At 43.0% G+C, this 20,662-nt stretch overlaps 1 protein-coding gene across 1 annotated transcript in view; it reads left to right on the top strand.

Moving 5' to 3' along the window:
* The window catches only part of LOC106565209 (leucine-rich repeat transmembrane neuronal protein 4), a 141,561-nt gene extending 122,803 nt beyond the window's left edge, over nt 1–18,758 (top strand). The window contains exon 3 of the mRNA XM_014132079.2: nt 12,680–18,758. Within this exon, the coding sequence (XP_013987554.1) occupies nt 12,680–12,985 (306 nt within the window). The 3' untranslated portion in view covers nt 12,986–18,758. The remainder of the gene's footprint in view (nt 1–12,679) is intronic.
* The last annotated feature ends 1,904 nt before the right edge of the window (nt 18,759–20,662 follow it).

Below are 20,662 nucleotides of genomic sequence, written 5' to 3'. Positions count from 1 at the left end.
CTGAAAGTCTGTTGCCAATTTGTTTTCTATAAAATAACATTGTATTTGATCAAACACAATTTTTTCAAAAAGTTTGCTAAGCATCGGTAACAGGCTGATTGGTTGTCTGTTTGAACCATTAAAGGGTGCTTTGTTATTCTTGAGCAAAGCACTCCCTCCAGCCTGAGGGCACACACCATCTTCTAGGCTTAAACTGAAGATGTGGCAAACAGGAGTCGCAATGTATTCCACTACTAACCTTAGCATTTTACCATTTTGGTTGTCTGTGCCAGATGACTTGTCCTTATTAATAGATAGCAACAATTTATTCACCTCTTTTACACCAACTTTGCGGAACTCAAAACCACTGATGTGTTGTTATGTGAATTTACTGTTATGAGCAAGTATTACGTATGTTAATTTGTCTAGGATTTGTGTGTGAGTAGGTGATGTCCCTGTGGGTGCGATAATTTCTAAAGGCCATTGTAAATATTGTTGTGCTGTCAACAATAGCATCCACCAAGAGCCAACTAATGAAATATTTATCAGGGATTTGAGGATCCAAGCTGTTTTAATTACCATTTGCAAAGCAGGCATCTAACCACATTTAGTAGAGAAACACTGGTCTTGTCACTCAGTATTTGCATGTGTCTCTGTGTGCATCTGTGCTGCTGGGTGCATGTTGTGTTGTTGTTATCTGTGTGCACATTTCAAAAAGTAAGCAAGTGATTGAGAGCGAGCGAGACAGAGAGACAGAGAGAAAGAGAAATTGTTAGGAAAAGTTTATATGGGAAGCAGCTGTGCCATTTTCGTCTCTTGCAGTGCTGCATCAAGGTCTAGGAATGTGCCAAGTCGTTATACTTATTATCTGGCCCTACACTGTCTGAATAGTGCCTAGCTTCCTGCATAGCAGTCCTAACCTGTATGCATTACCTCTGATTGATATTCAGCGCTGTGATGCACCAGCCTCAGAGGTGCTGCCTGGTCAAGGTTTCTCAGTGAAATGTTCGCTTTGATTGTGAAGAGTGATCACGATGTACGCTGCGTGTATGCAAACAACATATCTCTTTAGGGGCTGTTTCCAACAACCTGGATTCTTCTTCCCCCATCACTTTAGCCCACATGGTTAATTATTTTTTACAGTTTAAAACGTACACCCCCTCATTAATTCAGCAGTCCACAATCTATCATAATTACTACCAAATAAGTTGTTGTTGCTTTAATTAAAATTAGTGGCTGTGATGCTCACTCATTAGAATACCCGGTATCAGACACACACTCACTCACTCAAACACACACATACACACACACTTAATCACATAAAGAAAACAGTCAAACTAAGCGATGCCACACTCAAATAAGCTACCCAGCATTGCACCGAGGCTACTTCTCACACTGCTGTACCTTCTCGCTAATGCAATCACACAAAGAGTGGTGGGCGAGGAGAGAGGAGCGGCATTACACCACACTATAATTACAGCCTGACATTTCACAGCAAACTCCCCTTTTCAGCTGTATAAGCCCTAAATGAAATTCTGTTGATACGGGAAATCAACTTTATGAGTAAAACCACTTCGTCCAGATAGCATTTTTGTGCTGTTGAACCTGCTGCACCTGTATTATATATATACCTTCCTTTGTTTGGTACTTACAGTACAAGCAAAATAACTCCCAATGCTTTTACTGTCTTAGAGTGATACGGCCGAGGAGGCTGAGATCATGAGGAAATTGAGTGACCTCATAGTGCTGCCTACCATTTAAGATGCATCTCTTACCTATATCATGTTTATTTCTATTACAAGCAAATACCTTTTGGAGAAAGGACAATACAAGTGAGTCAGAGAGTGGGCGAGAAAGGCAGAGACAGAGACGGAGATAGCTAGGTAAGTTAAAGTTATGTATATTAGAGAGTGGGAGAGACAGGAAGAGACAGGGACGGCGATAGCTAGGTAAGTTAAAATTATGTATATTAGAGAGTGGGAGAGACAGGAAGAGACAGGAACAGAGATAGCTAGGTAAGTTAAAGTTATGCATGTATATTAGAGAGTGGGAGAGACAGGAAGAGACCGGGACGGAGATAGCTAGGTAAGTTAAAGTTCTGTATATTTAGAGAGTGGGAGAGACAGGAAGAGACAGGGACGGAGATAGCTAGGTACAGTTGAAGTCGGAAGTTTACATACACTTAGGTTGGAGTCATTCAAACTCGTTTTTCAACCACTCCACCATTTTCTTGTTAACAAACTATAGTTTTGGCAAGTCGGTTAGGACATCTACTTTGTGCATGACACAAGTAATTTTTCCAACAATTGTTTACAGACAGATTATTTCACTTATAATTCACTGTATCACAATTCCAGTCGGTCAGAAGTTTAAATACACTAAGTTAACTGTGCCTTTAAACAGCTTGGAATATTCCAGAAAATTATGTCATGGCTTTAGAAGCTTCTGATAGGCTAATTGACATAATTTGAGTCAATTGGAGGTGTACCTGTGGATGTATTTCAAGGTCTACCTTCAAACTCAGTGCATCTTTGCTTGACATCATGGGAAAATCAAAAGAAATCAGCCAGGACCTCAGAAAAAAAATGTGTAGACCTCCACAAGTCTGGTTCATCCTTGAAAGCAATTTCCAAATGCCTGAAGGTACCACATTCATCAGTACAAACAATAGTACGCAAGCATAAAAACCATCGGACCATACAGCTGTCATACCGCTCAGGAAGGAGATGCATTCTGTCTCCTAGAGATGAACGTACTTTGGTGCAAAAAGTGAAAATCAATCCCAGAACAACAGAAAAGGACCTTGTGAAAATACTGGAGGAAACAGGTACAAAAGTATCTATATCCACAGTAAAACGAGTCCTATATCGACATAACCTGAAAGGCCGCTCAGAAAGGAAGAAGCCACTGCTCCAAAACCGCCATAAAAAAGCCAGACTTTGATTTGCAAATGCACATGGGGACAAAGATTGTATTTTTTGAAGAAATGTCCTCTGGTCTGATGAAACAAACATAGAACTGTTTGGCTATAATGACCATCGTTATGTTAGGAGGAAAAAGGGGGAGGCGAGCAAGCCGAAGAACACCATCCCAACCGTGAAGCACGGGGGTGGCAGCATCATGTTGTGGGGGTGCTTTGCTGCAGGAGGGACTGGTGCGCTTCACAAAATAGATGGCATCATGAGGAGGAAAACTATTTGGATATATTGAAGCAACATCTCAAGACATCAGTCAGGAAGTTAAAGCTTGGTCACAAATGGGTCTTCCAAATGGACAATGACCCCAAGCATACTTCCAAAGTTGTGGCAAAATGGCTTAAAACAAAGTCAAGGTATTAGAGTGGCCATCACAAAGCCCTGACCTCAATCCCATAGAAAGTTGGTGAGTAGAACTGAAAAAGCATGTGCGAGGAAGGAGGCCTACAAACCTGACTCAGTTACACCAGCTCTGTCAGGAGGAATGGGCCAAAATTCACCCAACTTATTGTGGGAAGCTTGTGGAAGGCTACCAGAAACGTTTGACCCAAGTTAAACAATTTAAAGGCAATGCTTCCAAATACTAATTGAGTGTATGTACACTTCTGACCCACTGGGAATGTGATGAAAGAAATAAAAGCTGAAATAAATCATTCTCTCTACTATTATTCTGACATTTCACATTCTTAAAATAAAGTGGTGATCCTAACTGAGCTAAGACAGGGAATTTTTTACTAGGATTAAAAGTCAGGAATTGTGAAAAACTGAGTTTAAATGTAACTGCCTAAGGTGTATTTAAACTTCCGACTTCAACTGTAAGTTAAAGTTCTGTATATTAGAGAGTGGGAGAGACAGGACGAGACAGGGACGGAGATAGCTATGTAAGTTAAAGTTCTGTACATTAGAGATTGGGAGAGACAGGAAGAGACAGGAATAGAGATAGCTAGGTAAGTTAAAGTTCTGTGTATTTAGAGAGTGAGAGAGACAGGAAGAGACAGGGACGGAGATAGCTAGGTAAGTTAAAGTTCTGTACATTAGAGATTGGGAGAGACAGGAAGAGACAGGAATAGAGATAGCTAGGTAAGTTAAAGTTCTATATATTTAGAGAGTGAGAGAGACAGGAAGAGACATGGACGGAGATAGCTAGGTAAGTTAAAGTTCTGTATATTAGAGAGTGGGAGAGACAGGAAGAGACAGGGACGGAGATAACAAGGTAAGTTAAGTTCTGTATATTGGGATGGCGGTCACCTAGGTCGTCCTGACATGTCTTATTAGTCAGGTCTTTAATAGCCTGGGTCTGGGTACACCGTCAGGCACACTCCTTCCCAATAACTCTGATTAAAGTAAGACAGACACAGCCTAGCGTAGAGCCAAGACTGGCCACACAGTCATTATTTTGCGCTGCGGTCATCACTTGGACAGAGCACCCAGGGTTCAGGCCAAGTAATCTGGAAAGTTTAAATTCACAAAGAATAGCAGAAAAATATTAAACGAATGGTATCCTTTTGACACAAATAACACCTCACCGTAACTTCCTTTATACCCGTTTTTCAATTTATCTTGCCAGACAACATTTCCACAGAAAAATGCACTTGCTTAAGAGCGAATGTTCTAGCAGTTGTTGTTTGAGTGTTTGCATCAGAGTCAGACTGTGTAGAGGACAGCCTTTTACTCATTACTACAGTATGTTGTTTCTTTCAACCCGGCATTAGCATGATGAACTATAGATGACTCACTCTAAAACTTATAGCCCCATGCTGACTTAGACTAAATGAAAGCCATGTGAAGTACCTACAAGGACACCCTGTTGTCTTTTTGCATTAATTCTCATCCCCTTTGTTTGAGTTAACTGAATAAGCCCCATCCTTATTCATGAGGGACACTTGTGATGATTTGAATGAGCAAACACACTAAGCCCTTCTATTGAATAAAAAACAACAACCTATAGGAGTCTATGGACAGATTCCCTGATGAATGAATCTGAGGTCCTTGACCCCTGTGTCAGGACAGTGCAGACACAGATTTATCCTTGAGCAAGGAACTGTGGACTAAAAGAGCAGTACATGAAATGTCACGACAGAATCTCTTGTTCCCACTCTGAGTGGAGAAGCAAGTGTTTTGTATTCCCAGTAGCAGCTACAGAGCCTGTCAAACTCTGAGAGGTTGTTGGCCATTTTAGCCGTACTACTTTTCCATGCAGCCGCAGAAACGCAGCAGAGAAATCAATAGCAGCGGTAATAATGCTCTGTTTTGAATGTGAAAGACTAGGGCATGGAGTACAAGAGAAAAACTTGGGAATGCAGTACAGGAGGACCAGCGTTAAGCATTGACTAACATTTCAAGGCCCATTTGCTGTGATCTGTCCTTAGAACCTCCTCTAGTGTCTGTACAGCTGAGGACACAGTGCATCAACGGTGGGCAGATGCTGGTGCGTGAAGGGGGCAGCGGACATTTTATTTAGCTCTGTATGCGTGTGTATATGTCAATGCGTGTGTGTGTGCTTATGTGTGGAGTGAAGCCGGTTAATTTGTGTGGTTTCAGAGACCTGTAATCAATACTGCAGTGCACATAAAGGGAGTGGCGTGCATTAAGGAATTAGCAGGAGGGCAACAGCTTGTTTAGAGAAATACTTTGATTTAAATACACACATGTGGATAGCACACCCGGATAACACACCCATAAAGGAAAACTCTGCCCCACTTCCAGGGCTATCTGCCCAATTATGACTGAGGACAGAGGGTGTCAGAGCTCTGTAGACAGGGCCAAAAGCCTGGGTGAAGAGTTTTGTGACAAAGCTGACTGGGTAGCTCTGGTCACAAACGTGCATTAACTCCCCTTATAAATTGTTTAGCGTGTTCATGTTTCCCCACATACTGTATGTAGTAATTCATTTATACTAAATATATATACTTTTGTTATTTTCTTCTTTTGTCAGCATCATGGGTATTTCCTGTGCGCAAGGCTAATTATGTGTAGTGGAAATGTTTGGTCAAGTTGCATTGTGACGTATTTCAGTTCCATATTTAAATGCAGTAATTTACCATTTTGCAATCCTCCCAGTGGATGTGATGTTCAGGTGCACATGAACACTTGCTACACTGACAAGAAAAAGTGTGTTTATTTAAATATTGTAATGTTTCCTGTGTTTGAAGTTTGCGTGTCTCGAAGCTCCATGTCTTGTCTGTCATGTCCGTGCAAAATGGGTGCGTGGCTCCATAGGGAGTACGTTTTCCCTCCTGTTGGCCTGGAGAACTATTATTATGAAATGTGTATTCATTAATGGAAAGTATTCTCGCTTTGAGGATAAGCTAGGAATGTTTAAAATGTTTATTTAGATGGGATATGTAAATGTGGGTATAATGAAGATGTCTGTTACATGATTTGATATGCCATATTTGGGTAAAGAGCTCCATGGTTAATGGTTTGGTCCATAGGGAAGGGCCATAGATATAAAGGTACCTGTTTCACCTGTGAGCTGGAGATATGTTGTAGCTCTGGTATGTGAGCTGGAGATATGTTCTAGCTCTGGTATGTGAGATGTAGATATGTTCTAGCTCTGGTATGTGAGATGGAGATATGTTCTAGCTCTGGTATGTCAGCTGGAGATATGTTCTAGCTCTGGTATGTGAGATGGAGATATGTTCTAGCTCTGGTATGTGAGCTGGAGATATGTTCTAGCTCTGGTATGTGAGATGGAGATATGTTCTAGCTCTGGTATGTGAGCTGGAGATATGTTCTAGCTCTGGTATGTGAGATGGAGATATGTTCTAGCTCTGGTATGTGAGATGGAGATATGTTCTAGCTCTGGTATGTGAGATGGAGATATGTTCTAGCTCTGGTATGTGAGATGGAGATATGTTGTAGCTCTGGTATGTGAGCTGGAGATATGTTCTAGCTCTGGTATGTGAGATGGAGATATGTTCTAGCTCTGGTATGTGAGATGGAGATATGTTCTAGCTCTGGTATGTGAGCTGGAGATATGTTCTAGCTCTGGTATGTGAGATGGAGATATGTTCTAGCTCTGGTATGTGAGCTGGAGATATGTTCTAGCTCTGGTATGTGAGCTGGAGTATTGTTCTAGCTCTGGTATGTGAGATGGAGATATGTTCTAGCTCTGGTATGTGAGCTGGAGTATTGTTCTAGCTCTGGTATGTGAGATGGAGATATGTTCTAGCTCTGGTATGTGAGATGGAGATATGTTCTAGCTCTGGTATGTGAGCTGGAGTATTGTTCTAGCTCTGGTATGTGAGATGGAGATATGTTCTAGCTCTGGTATGTGAGCTGGAGATATGTTCTAGCTCGGGTATGTGAGATGGAGATATGTTCTAGCTCTGGTATGTGAGCTGGAGATATGTTCTAGCTCTGGTATGTGAGATGGAGATATGTTCTAGCTCTGGTATGTGAGATGGAGATATGTTCTAGCTCGGGTATGTGAGATGGAGATATGTTCTAGCTCTGGTATGTGAGATGGAGATATGTTCTAGCTCTGGTATGTGAGATGGAGATATGTTCTAGCTCTGGTATGTGAGCTGGAGATATGTTCTAGCTCTGGTATGTGAGCTGGAGTATTGTTCTAGCTCTGTTATGTGAGCTGGAGATATGTTCTAGCTCTGGTATGTGAGATGGAGATATGTTCTAGCTCTGGTATGTGAGATGGAGATATGTTCTAGCTCTGGTATGTGAGATGGAGTCTTGTTCTAGCTCTGGGATGTGAGCTGTGTGGGGAGGCTGTCTATAGCCTGGTATACCCCAACCTGCTATAGTTGGTTTGGCAAGGTAGGCCTGATTGAGGCTTAGGTTTTCGATTCAAACCTGTATTTTGAGAGTCTGTTAATTTTGTAAATATTAATTGGATTTTGTCATTCACCTGGAACTACCTTCACTGGACAGTATTTTGGACCTGATCCAGCTGTCTCCTGCTAATTACTGCCCTTAAGGTTGTCCCAACATCCCGCCCCTACGACAAGCTTAGTCATTTGTTAGACCGTTGGGTTGGTTTTACAGCAGATGATGATTGCTTACGGAATGGAATAGGAATGTCAGAATGTTCACTTCACACACATACTAACCGGTGTCCCCGCACATTTTCTCTGTACCGGCACCCCCCCGTATGTATTGTTATTTTTTACAGCTCTCCTTTAATTACTTGTTACTTTTATCTCTTATTTTTATCCGTATTTTTTTTTAACTGCACTGTCGGTTAGGGGCTCGTAAGTTAACAATTCACTGTAAGGTCTACACCTGCATGTGACTAATAAAATTTGATTTGATTTGATACACACAAACACACACTTACACACAAACACACACATACACACACATACACACACAAACACACACATACACACACATACACTCACAAACACACACACACATACACATGCACATACACAAACAAACACACAGATGCAAATGGCCACACGGTAATGGACTGTACGTACATGGACTGTAGCTGCTTTCCTCTGGGGTCATGCTTTGTTTTTGTAAATGTGATGATGTTTGGCTAAACTTCCCCTCAGACACCGTCTGTTTTTCTGGGGCTGAAATCCTGTCTGGTGGGCTCCATGTCATGGATGCCCCCAGTGCAATATCTGTGCCGTCTACACGAAGAAAGGACAACATTAATGTTGCAGACTCACACACCTACACAGTGACACACACACATACACTGAGTGTACGAAACATTAAGGACACCTTCTCATTCCATGACAGACCAGGTGAATCCAGGTGAAAGCTTTGAGGCTGTTTTGAGGGCAAAAGGGGTGGGTGACACTCAATATTAGGAAGGTGTTCTTAATGTTTTGTACACTCAGTGTATAGGCCACACATACAGCCATGTTATTTTTCTCGTTATTGTTATTCGTTATTCACTGTGTATTTATTCCTTGTGTCATTATTTATATTTTAATTCACTTGTTTTATCTTTAACACTGCAAAAGGACCTGTAAGTAAGCATTTCACTGTTGGTCTACACCTGTAGTTTACGAAGCATGTGACAATTTGTATTTTATTGGATATTTTTAGGCCTACAGTTCAGTAGACACACACACACACACACACACACACACACACACACACACACACACACACACACACACACACACACACACACACACACAAAGAGAGGGAGATCACTCACGTTGCAAACACATTATGAAAACAGAGCTTTACCCCTGATGGCATTATAAGTACCTTACCAAAACAGCACTCTGGAACACAATTATTTCTATTCCATATAATCAGAGTAAGTGAAGTATTTTCATGACAAGTGAATTACATTTAATTAAATATAGATATCACATTGAAATAAATTATGGTAATGTCTTTCCACACTGTATTCTTTTTTAGCAGCTGCAAATGACTGTGTTTCCGGTCACTGTGCACACTGCTATCCGTAATGAGTACCAGGTATGTGCGATGGATACACTTCTCTGAATGTGACCTTCCACAGCACAGAGAATCAATGGCTCTGATTCCCTCTCACATCCTGGTTCCTAAGAGACTACCTGGAAACATACTGTAAGGTCATATTGCAAATGCATGAGTATGGGTCCGCTCTCCATCTTTCCCCTTTGCTATAGTATCCTAGTGCCCAGACAGACAGACGAGGCAGAGCTGAGAGGATCAAAGTGAAAGTGTTTTGGCGAAGCGGTCCAAGGGAACCATTTGCACTGTCTTTGCCCGAGGCACTGTCACTGTTATAAATATTAACCAATGGGGACATTTTTCTCTCTTTGGAGACAAACAAAAAGAACAATGTAAGCCAATTAAGCTAGTTCATCACACCAAGCGCATCAGTCTGAGATTTACACCTAATTCCATTCCACCTCTCTGAGGAGACAATTCAATCACAAAACGCTGAGGCCAGAGACTGCTGTGGATTTGCTGCTAGACCGCCAGGTGTGTGTTAACAGGTTCTCTCTCTCTCTCTCTCTCTCTCTCTCTCTCTCTCTCTCTCTCTCTCTCTCTCTTTGACACACACACACACACACACATTCCTTGCATTCTGGGCAGATTTATGCCCTGGCACTTCAATAGAATCCACTGAAACAGTTAGGAGTTAATATCCGTTAATTAATCAGAGGGGGGAGGGGTGTGTGGGGGGAGGATGGAGGAGGGGGAGAGACTCAGAGAGAGGGGGAGTAATCCGCTGAGTGCCCATAATGTAATGAGTATAGGTCTAGCTTAACGGAGTCCATTTGAGAGAGGGGGGAGGGACAGATTTGTGAAAAGAGGTCATACTTTCTCTGTAGTCTGTACAGTTTGTTTGTTTTCTGTATTTATTGACATAGCCCAGACTAGCCAGGAATTGGAACCCATAACACTGCATTCATTAACAGGGTTGGGGTCAATTCCATTTCAATTCCAGTCAATTCAGGAAGTAGTCTGAAATTCCAATTCTCTTCAATGCTTTTCAATGAGGAAATTGGAATTTTGGTTACTTTCTGAAATGACTGGAATTAAAATGGAATTGGCCCCAACCCTGCTCATTAGACACCAAATCAAGTCAATATAGCTCAGTGGGAGTATATGTTTTGTACTGTCTGATCTCTTTAACTTTGCTCACGGCTACTTTGATTGTTATTCCACACTTAGGGACTATTCTGCCTGTGGTAACTCTACTATCTGAATGACTGATCTTGCTCAACTGACTGGGTCCATGACTTCTACTCTTGCATAAACCTTGAATTCATGTTACCCAAAGAGGAGGCTCATTTTGTTTTTGCTCTGTCAGCCAACAAGACTAGAGAACTTATAGGGCTGAATTGATGCAGTGTCCTCCCAGACAAGACGGCACACTGGGAATTATTTCTCTCTCTCTGTTTTCTTTCTTAGCTTCCTATTTGTTATTGTTGTTTGTTTTGTTTGTATCTTGTCACAGCCGCCATTGTAAGATCTGATCGTCTATCATCGCTGTCAGGCACGTGTTTTATTCCAGACGGCTGCCATCTCTCACTATTGTTTCTGGGCACCTTTCAACCTCCACTAATTGGCCTTTGTTAAGGCAGTGAACTCAGGCAGTGAGTTGGGGAAAACGCTGGAAGTCGCTCATCTGTTTGTTTGGCACGGTGCTCTGGTTGTTGAGGGAATGGGAGACTTGACACAGCACCAAATGTGACGAGTGCTTCTGGCACTGACACAAGTGACATGGTGATGGAGCGAGCATAGTAATTTTGAGTTATGTCATTGTACTTGAATGAGGGGAGAATGCTGTAACAGCAGTGAACATCCTGTGTCTGTGGCTGATTTTGTGTCATTGTGGTTGTCTAGACTCTATGGAACTCTGCTTCAGTTTACACTGATCCTCTCTTTAAGTACGACATATTTATGTATGTGGACGGCTGCATGCCTATTTGAAAATAGAAATGAGCACGGTGTACACCGTATAACAAGACAGATGCTGCGCTCACGTTGGGTAAAAAGACATTGAGCAAAAGCTATTGTGTTTCTACCCACATTTGAAATGTTGAAGAAAATGTTGTGATCCATTTAATAAACACTAGAGACCAGCTAAATGGATAAAAGGGGGTGGCGGTAGCAGGAACAGTGGCACCTATTGGGCAAAACCCGGTACTTTCACACAAATTTATGGTAAATAATACAAGCAACTTCAATTGCTAATGTCTCTGAACAGGGGAAAAAAACATCACCAGATTTGCAGGGAATAAATTACATAGGATGAAGAAGCAATACTCAAAGTGCAGCTCCATACTACTTGTCAGACGGTTGTTGGGGTGGGATTGGCATGGTGTGTGGGGTGTTCGTGGGTGTCATGGTGTGTGGGGTGTTGGTGGGTGGCATGCTGTGTGGGGTGTTCGTGGGTGGCATGGTGTATGGGGTGTTCGTGGGTGGCATGGTGTATGGGGTGTTTGTGGGTGGCATGGTGTGTGGGGTGTTCGTGGGTGGCATGGTGTGTGGGGTGTTCGTGGGTGGCATGGTGTGTGGGGTGTTTGTGGGTGGCATGGTGTGTGGGGTGTTCGTGGGTGGCATGGTGTGTGGGGTGTTCCCCCATATTGTTGAACTTCCCAATTCACCGCTTTATTGACAATGTTTTGATCCGAAACGGCTCTTCCTCATGTCTTTCTCAATGGTCCAAATCAGATGTTGGGTACTATACTTATATATAATGTCAATATATAATAAATATAATATAATGTAAATCCTATAAATTAAAAGGGCCAATTTGGGTACAATCAATTAGCTTAATTTCTCAGAGATCAAATTAAATGTCAGCAAAATAATTTTGCGGGAATGCTCATCTTATCTGTTTTTAACTACAGAAAAGATTTCAGAATCATCTGAGATGGTGGGTGTCATGGCTTGCTGAAATGACATGGAACGATAAGTGACTGTGATATGTGGTTGTTCCACCTAGCTTTCTTACGATTAATCATTTAGGGAATTGATACACATTGTTATTGTTTTCTGACAAACGACTCACTGTTTGACAAAAATATTTGTTTGAATTGTAGATATTATTATAATTATTGATGATGATTTGTTCCCAACTGCTTGTTGATATCTACAGTGCTCAAAGCTCTCAACAAAAGATAGAAGCATTTGAGATTGACATCTCTGATGTTTTTTTCTCTCTGCCCCTCCTCTCCCTCTCCCACCTAATTTCTCACACATTCTCTCTCTCTCCCTCTGCCATTCTCAATCCCTGCGTCATCCTCCCTCTCCCTCCCTCCCTCCCTCCCTCCCTCCCTCCCTCCTCTAAACAGGCCCCGCACCAGATGGGCGCCCTAACGTACTACCGGTATGAGCAACCTATCGTGGACTACTGCCAAGCCCATCAGCCCCTGCGGCTCAACATGGGCTACGAGGGCCCCCCGCAGGGCCTGGAGGAGCTGGGGCCACGCGAGAGGGCCACCATACAGACTGTAGCGCTGCCCACTGTGCCCTCTGCCACCATGGGGGTGAGGGCCAGGCCCCGCTCACCACCCTCTATCCTCAGAGTCCCGTCCGAGGGCACCGGCGGTCCCTTCCCTCCCCCAGAGCGCACCACCACGCTCACCTTTGGACGCTAACAGCTGGAGCGAGAGGCTGTCATTTGAGGCAGGGTGGGGATGCCACAGATCCACCATGACTCTTGAATAGAGGGCGATGGAGCGGAGTGGTTCTTTGGGGCCTTTTTTAGCACATTGGCATGGGAAGCTACAAAGGGGCGGAGGTGAGGAGAAGAAAACAAAAAAATATCAATTTACATGGCTAGATGCCTTTGGCATCTGGCACCCGGAATGTGACCATTATGAAGGCTGATGCATCCTGGGAGTTCTGCTATCATCTCTCTTTATTTTTCCAAACACTTCAAAGTGGCCCTCCTGCTCCCCTCCTCCTGGCTCTTGGGAAACTTGAAACGTGATGCAACATGCATGACACGTTAACATTAACATCGCTTTGGTTACAGCTCTGGCCCATACAGCGACAACATTGTAGGGTGCCTGCACCAGGGAATGGATAATGACAGTTCTTTCACGCTGTGTTTGGAGTGAAAAAGGAATGTGCAATAAACAAGGTTTCTGGAGGAAAATGAAATGAGGGAGATATAAAGAAAAATAAACATCGTGACACAAAATCATGTTTACCAGAGCTCAAAGGCTTGCTGTTATTCCCATTAAAATTGCCAGTCAGCAGTCATAATGCTATCTAATGGGAATCATTTCATTAAAATGAGCTAATTTTTCTAAACAGGAGAATGATGTGGCGAGGGAAAAGAAGTAGAGCATTGTATGATTTCCATGGAGGTCACAGTCTCATGCTAAGTTCTATTCATGTGCTCATGTCATACCAAAGATGTGTTATTTTATATGTACATAATAGCATTTGTTTTCTTTATACTTTTTGTTTCTGAAAACATCCAAACTGGTACACATTAAATGGTTTACTTTTTATAAATGTACGTCTGCCACCTGTATACAGATATGTACAACCAAACCACATGATATCGTCTACGCAGGCTGCCGAGGCCTGTGTCTGTAAATGGTGGCGCAGCCTACTCAGTTTGCCAAGTTGTCATTACAAAAAGATAATTTGATGTAGTCCGATCTATAGGAAAAATATAGGAAGCATGTGTAATGGCTTGTCAAGATTTGGCAGCTGGCTGGAATTGGCCCACCATGTATTATACTCTCTATGATCTGGGGAATTCATGGGTTGATATCTATCTCATTAAATCCTTTAAATGGAATAGCTGGAAGTGAAGTATTAGGGCAGAATGAAGCTCTTTAAAATGCCAATGCTTTGCGATGCTCAGTTTGATCAAATTGGGCAAAGCAGTTAACAAGGTTGTCTGCAGGTCCTTCGAGGGACCTCAACTGAAGGTTGAATCTCTTACCACCTGTAAAGGCCTAGCAAGCCATTTTACATATTTGATTTCTCAAAGCAATGCTTCATTTTCTTGTAACTGTTTGTGATGTGACCGGTAGGTTGGTATTCTGGTAGGTTGGTGATGTACTGCTCCTGTGCTGCCCCCTACTCCCTCAGAGACAGTGCAGACACAGAGCCCAGTGCCTCATCGGGGCTTGTTGGACTGGCTGACACGTTGATGTTTCTTCGACCTCCAGATGAACTCACTGACTGTGGTGGACTGCCACTGGGGATGGATATTGCCTGTTAACAACACAGCCATTTGCCAGCCAGTGTGCCTGACAGTGTTCGGACGCTCACCAGATGAATGTGGACACTCTCTCTGTCACCCATGGCCACTATTGGACATCCTTAACCATTGATTGATGGAGTTGATGATGGACTTGAACATTTGTTGTGGTTGCTTTCAACCGGCATCCCCCACCCTCCTTACTCCCCATGTCCAAATAACAACATGCTATGGTAATTTTTGTATCTGTCTGGATAATTGTCTGTGGTCATCACTGGCCTGCCACAGGAGAAGGTAAGGGCCGGGACATGGATTGGGGGGGGGTATGCTTTTGTGAAGTTTCTTGACCTGGGAGCAAAAGTGACACTTTTTGAGATGATCAAAGATGTCAAGAAATTCTATAAAATACTCAATCAAAAGGACAAAATCCATCTGGACTTATGTGTCTTGTAAATATAGAAAAAAGTTACATATTTCGCTTCTTCTGAAACACAAACTGCTTGTGGCCAGAAGAGGAGCCTTATCCACGAACCAGTGTGAGGAAGGGAGTCTGTCCTGAAGATGGCTTTGGGAGGGAGGTGATGATTCCCACCATTTGCTCTTCTCTCCTTGTTTTAATGATGAATATGTTTCTAACTGCTCCCACATCCCTCCACCACGTCCCTCCACCACGTCCCTCCACCACGTCACCATTCTTGCAGAGATAGTCTATCACTGAGGTTATTAGTTATTTCTCATGGTCACACCCCCTACCGGAGCCACACATGACAGGGACATTGGAAGCCCTAACATAATGACTTGAAGTGTCAATAATTTGAAGTGTCTGGCCTGTAGTAGAGTATTTTTCATAGCAGGCTTCAAATAAGCCATTTTCTTGGTACAAGTCATTCTTTCGTTATTAAAGTTATTTTGAAAAGTTTTTTTTGTGCCATGATAACTTTATTTTTCATTTAATAATTTACCAACCCCTAAGCAAACACAGAAATAATGCTCTTATAATGATATCATGATCTAGAAGTTTTTTCAGATATGCCCCACATATTACATAAAAACTGTCGGTTTACTCAAAATGGCTTCTGACTGCAGTGCTGGTTTGAGTTTAAATTGTAATAAATGTTGAGCAAATGTCTTTACAAATGGGACATCTCACTCTCAGTTCTATCAACGTCTTGCCTTACTCTTTATACCTCCCCTGCCCCCTGCCATCTCCCTGGCCTGGATCTCATCACTCCCCTGCCCCCTGCCATCAACCTGGCCTGGATCTCATAACTCCCCTGCCCCCTGCCATCTCCCTGGCCTGGATCTCATAACTCCCCTGCCATCAACCTGGCCTGGATCTCATAACTCCCCTGCCCCCTGCCATCTCCCTGGCCTGGATCTCATAACTCCCCTGCCCCTGCCATCTCCCTGGCCTGGATCTCATAACTCCCCTGCCCCCTGCCATCTCCCTGGCCTGGATGTCATAACTCCCCTGCCCCCTGCCATCAACCTGGCCTGGATCTCATAACTCCCCTGCCCCCTGCCATCTCCCTGGCCTGGATCTCATAACTCCCCTGCCATCTCCCTGGCCTGGATCTGATACCTCCCCTGCCCCCTGCCATCTCCCTGACCTGAATCTGATACCCCCCCTGCCCCCTGCCATCTCCCTGGCCTGAATCTGATACCTCCCCTGCCCCCTGCCATCTCCCTGGCCTGAATCTGATACCTCCCCTGCCATCTCCCTGGCCTGGATCTCAAACCTCCCCTACCCCCTGCCATCTCCCTGGCCTGGATCTGATACCTCCCCTGCCCCCTGCCATCTCCCTGGCCTGAATCTCATGTCTGTCTTTGGTGACTTTGGTGAACCTGTTTTATAACATTCTAATTCTTTCCGCATGCTGACTATTAGGGAAACCACATCCTGATATGAGTGTGTGCACTGAACTAGAAACAGAAAGTATGGAGAATCTTTCCTGTTTGACATGCCCTAGAACCACAAAGACATGTTTTCACACACACACACACACACACACACACACACACACACACACACACACACACACACACACACACACACACACACACACACACACACACACACACACACACAGGTCACTTTGTTTTCTCTCAAGCAAGCTGTTCACTGAGCCCTCCATAGCCATTCCTCTCCTGAGTAGATTTCTCTAGCACAATGGGCCCTCCATTCTCCATGCAGTCTGTATGCATAGAGGCTTTTGTTGGACGAGGTTATACCCCAGAGAGAGGCTTTCCTCTTCTATCCTGGTAATACGTTTCTAGACCAGTCTTCATAATTTAGTTTTCTTCATTAATATGTTTCCTTAAGCAGTAATCTCTTAACAGCAGTCCAACAACGGTCAAAGCGATTTCACCCCAATATGTAATTGGAAGGTGAAATGAACACATTATAATCACAATTAAATTAGTGGCTAATAAATAATCGGTTTACCATTATCTACATCCATGATCAGCACTGATAAGGCCATTGGAATAAAAGGACCCTGCTGTCTTGCATTAACTAGTCTTTTGGCCCATTTTTCTTATGCCGTACTGTATGGGGGCTTTCAGCACAGGGACTAAACTTAAGGAACATCTGTGCTAGCCCAGCAATGCCGACAGGCTTTGTTTTTTCCTCTGCTTTGTTTCTTTTGGGTTTTGTTTTCCCTTCTACCCCCACCCTCCGAGTATGGGCTCAAATCCCTGCTGGGAACAGATTTTGCTGAAGGGGGGCTGAATGAAGGTCTGAAGTGTTGCAGGGAAGCCTTTCATATTTCCTTGTTTATGCTCAGAGGAATGGCTAAATGCAAATCACTAGGGGGAATGGGGAGGGGGGAAGAACAGAAATTAAGGAAAGGGGTAAGAACAAGGGGATTGTACTGTATTTGGTTAAAACAAAGGTTCCGCGTCCCATGCACACCAGGGGATGCTATCCTAACACCTTGCTACACATCTACAGTAAACATGTAGGAGGCGGCACACAGACACCTGCCTATCTCCTAAATCCTTCCACACCTTGGCTGTATGCAGTCTTATCACGCCTGGTGCACATGGCTGAGGATGCAGTGAGCGGTCTCATCATTGTACTCTGCAACTTCCCCACAGGGCCTAACATCTGCTGCTGATGTACCATGGCTTTTGTTGCCCAGGCTCTGTCACTGCTGGTGCACACCAAGTTTGTGGTGTCTTAAACCTGGTCCTTATATCTCACCATGGCTCCGGGCTCTGCAGCACCTCAGCCTCCCTGCCATCAACACAACACATCCCCCATCCAGTTCATCTGAGGCCAACCACAGAGCTTCAATGGCTTCTAAGTGATCAATAGATTTGAAAAATGTATTCCCAGCCAGATGTGGTTTTGGGTCGTCTTTTCTAGTCCCTGCCATCCATCTCTGAGTCCAATACTGGGGTGTTATACAGTTACAGTAGAGGGCCTCTATAGGGCCCAGAGCATGTGGAGACCTGAGGAATTACAGGACAGTAGGAGGAGCTCTTACATCCCTGTAATTCCCCTGAATCAATGTCCCATTACGGATGTTCAGGCCAGTCTTTTTACCTCCCCATTGATTGCTATTGTTCCATGCTGTTACATATTAGCTGTAAGTCTTTAACCTTAATCCCTATTGTCTTGACCCTAGTTTATAACCATTGCTTATGCCAAAGGGCAGAGTAAAATCTAAGCATAACCATTATCCTGTCAGAGAAACAGGCGATATTTTGGTATGACAAAGCATGTTTACACCCCTAATTGGATTTCTGTTAACAGAAAACAAGGAACACTACTTTCATATAGACTCCATTTTACTGCCACAGTCAATGTAGAGATGTGAACGTATAGTAAAACTGACAGAAAACAATATTATCATATTATTTTTCTCCTTGCCTGCTCCAAGCTTCTCCACACTCTCCCATCCCACCAATATCCTCTTATTCTTTCCATGATATTTCCATGGGAATTCCTGCTTTTCCCTCTCATCCATCTCCTAAGGAGGGCATTGATTTCTGTGGGATGTAAATATGCGCTGCATTGTTTTCTTCTGTAGTTGGTTTGTTGTTGTTTTGGTTTTTATATTTTATTTGTATGTACTCAGACCTAAAGCGGTTTTGTGGAGACCTGGTCCAAACGCAAAATATGGCTCTTTCGTTGAGTATATTATTGTCAGAAAATGTTTTGTAAAAATTTTGATGACGAAATCTAAAATAAATACATTTAAAGATTAAAATGTTCACCGCGTTGTTCCTCTGTTTTAGTTGTTGATACCTTACCCTAAACCACCAATTATGGTCTCTGAATATTATTGTGCCATATAGTAGCTCAACATGTATTGTATATGTAGTTAAACATATTCTGAGACAGCAGAAAAACTCCTAATTTCAGAAAAGCAATTAGGAAATATCAACGACAAATATTAAAACTGATTATGTGAGAAAAAAATAAGCACATTTTCATAAATACTAAGCTTAGTCTCTCATTTCTGTAATCCCTTCGGGCAATATAATACTATCAGTTCATATACGTACACACGTCAACATATCAGCAAGTTGGAGGAATACGACAGCACTGTTTACAGTCCAGCTTGCAGTTGCTTTCATGGTAAGAGGCATGACATCTTTTGACTCTCAATCCAATGATTATACAACCTCAGAGGATATGTTAACATGCTGTAAGTATGGATCAATTACATGGGTAATACATCATTCATAGAAGTGGCGGTGTATTTTTTGCCATGCAAAAGCAGTTCACACATTATCATCAGAATGAAGACATAACCATGTAAACAGGTGTTAGTCATACATTGACAACACTTTCAAAAAACGTATGGTTCCTTATAACAGCCTACAACAGACTCTACAAGGTTTGAAAGCATTCCACAGGGATGGTGGCCCATGTTGACTCCAATGCTTCCCACAGTTGTGTCAAGTTGGCTGGATGTCCTTAGGGCGGTGGACCATAATTGATACACACAGGAAACTGTTGAGCATAAAAAAACACAAACCGGTGCTCTTGACAAAAACCGGTGCTCCTGGCACCAACAGTACTACCATACCCCATTCAAAGGCACTTAAATATTTTGTCTTGCCCATTCACCTTCTGAACGGCACACATACACAATCCATGTCTCAATTGTCTCAAAGGTTAAAAATCAATCTTTAACCTGTCTCCTCCCATTAATTTACACTGATTGAAGTGAATTTAAAAAGTGACATCAATAAGGGATCATAGCATTCACCTGGATTCACCTGGCCAGTCTATGTCATGGAAAGTGCAGGTGTTCTTAATGTTTAGGTACTCAGTGTATGTAGGCCTGCTTACAGTACAATTATTTTCAAGTCACCGTAGATGTTTATCAAGTGATGCACCAGTCTGTTTGGCCTTCAAATATCCACACAAACTAATCAAAATGCTTTTGATACAAACTGATTTATTTACAGTTATGTTTTGAGATGGATGCCTGATCATAATGAAACCATGCTCTGGAAATGGCCTCCAAAAGAAAGAAGTCCGTTAATTCCTAGCACTGCACAGACTTTGTAAACCCCAAAACATAAAAGGGTATTGTGCAGCTGCCCGCCAGGTCAGCCTCTCTTACCTGACTGCACACAGCTCCCTGGTTTTAATCTGGAGCAAATGGCACACAGCTTGGGGCTGATTGGTCAGATGCCTCCTCTGTATTCCGACAGTGATTTTCTCCTGACCTTTACCGCTGTGTGATGCTGCCCATGGTTTCACTGAGAGGCAAACAACAAGAGGAGGAGGAGAAAGAGAAAAGTGCTAGGGTGGGGAGTTGAGTGGATGGGGATGCTCTCTTGAATACATTGTGATTTATTATGTTGTCCAAGTATTACAAAGCTGGCAATGCAGTCAATTATTCTATTGCAGCATGGTAACATTCGGTCAAGTAATGGATTTTATGTGCAGGGAGAGAGGAATCTATTTTACATGTCATTGTTCTCAGAGGACCTGATGAGGGTCACCATCTCAGTACAGTCTGAACCTCATGTTTTAGGAGCTGACTTCCCTAGAACAACCCCATAGTAATACCCTACTTGAGCAATAATTCCATGTCCTCTCACTGACCCTATGTTCACACACACACAAACTAATACATAGGAG

The sequence above is a fragment of the Salmo salar genome, chromosome ssa01 (genome assembly GCF_905237065.1).
Source record: "Salmo salar chromosome ssa01, Ssal_v3.1, whole genome shotgun sequence".
NCBI lineage: Eukaryota > Metazoa > Chordata > Actinopteri > Salmoniformes > Salmonidae > Salmo > Salmo salar.
This window is presented reverse-complemented; position numbering and strand designations above follow the sequence as displayed.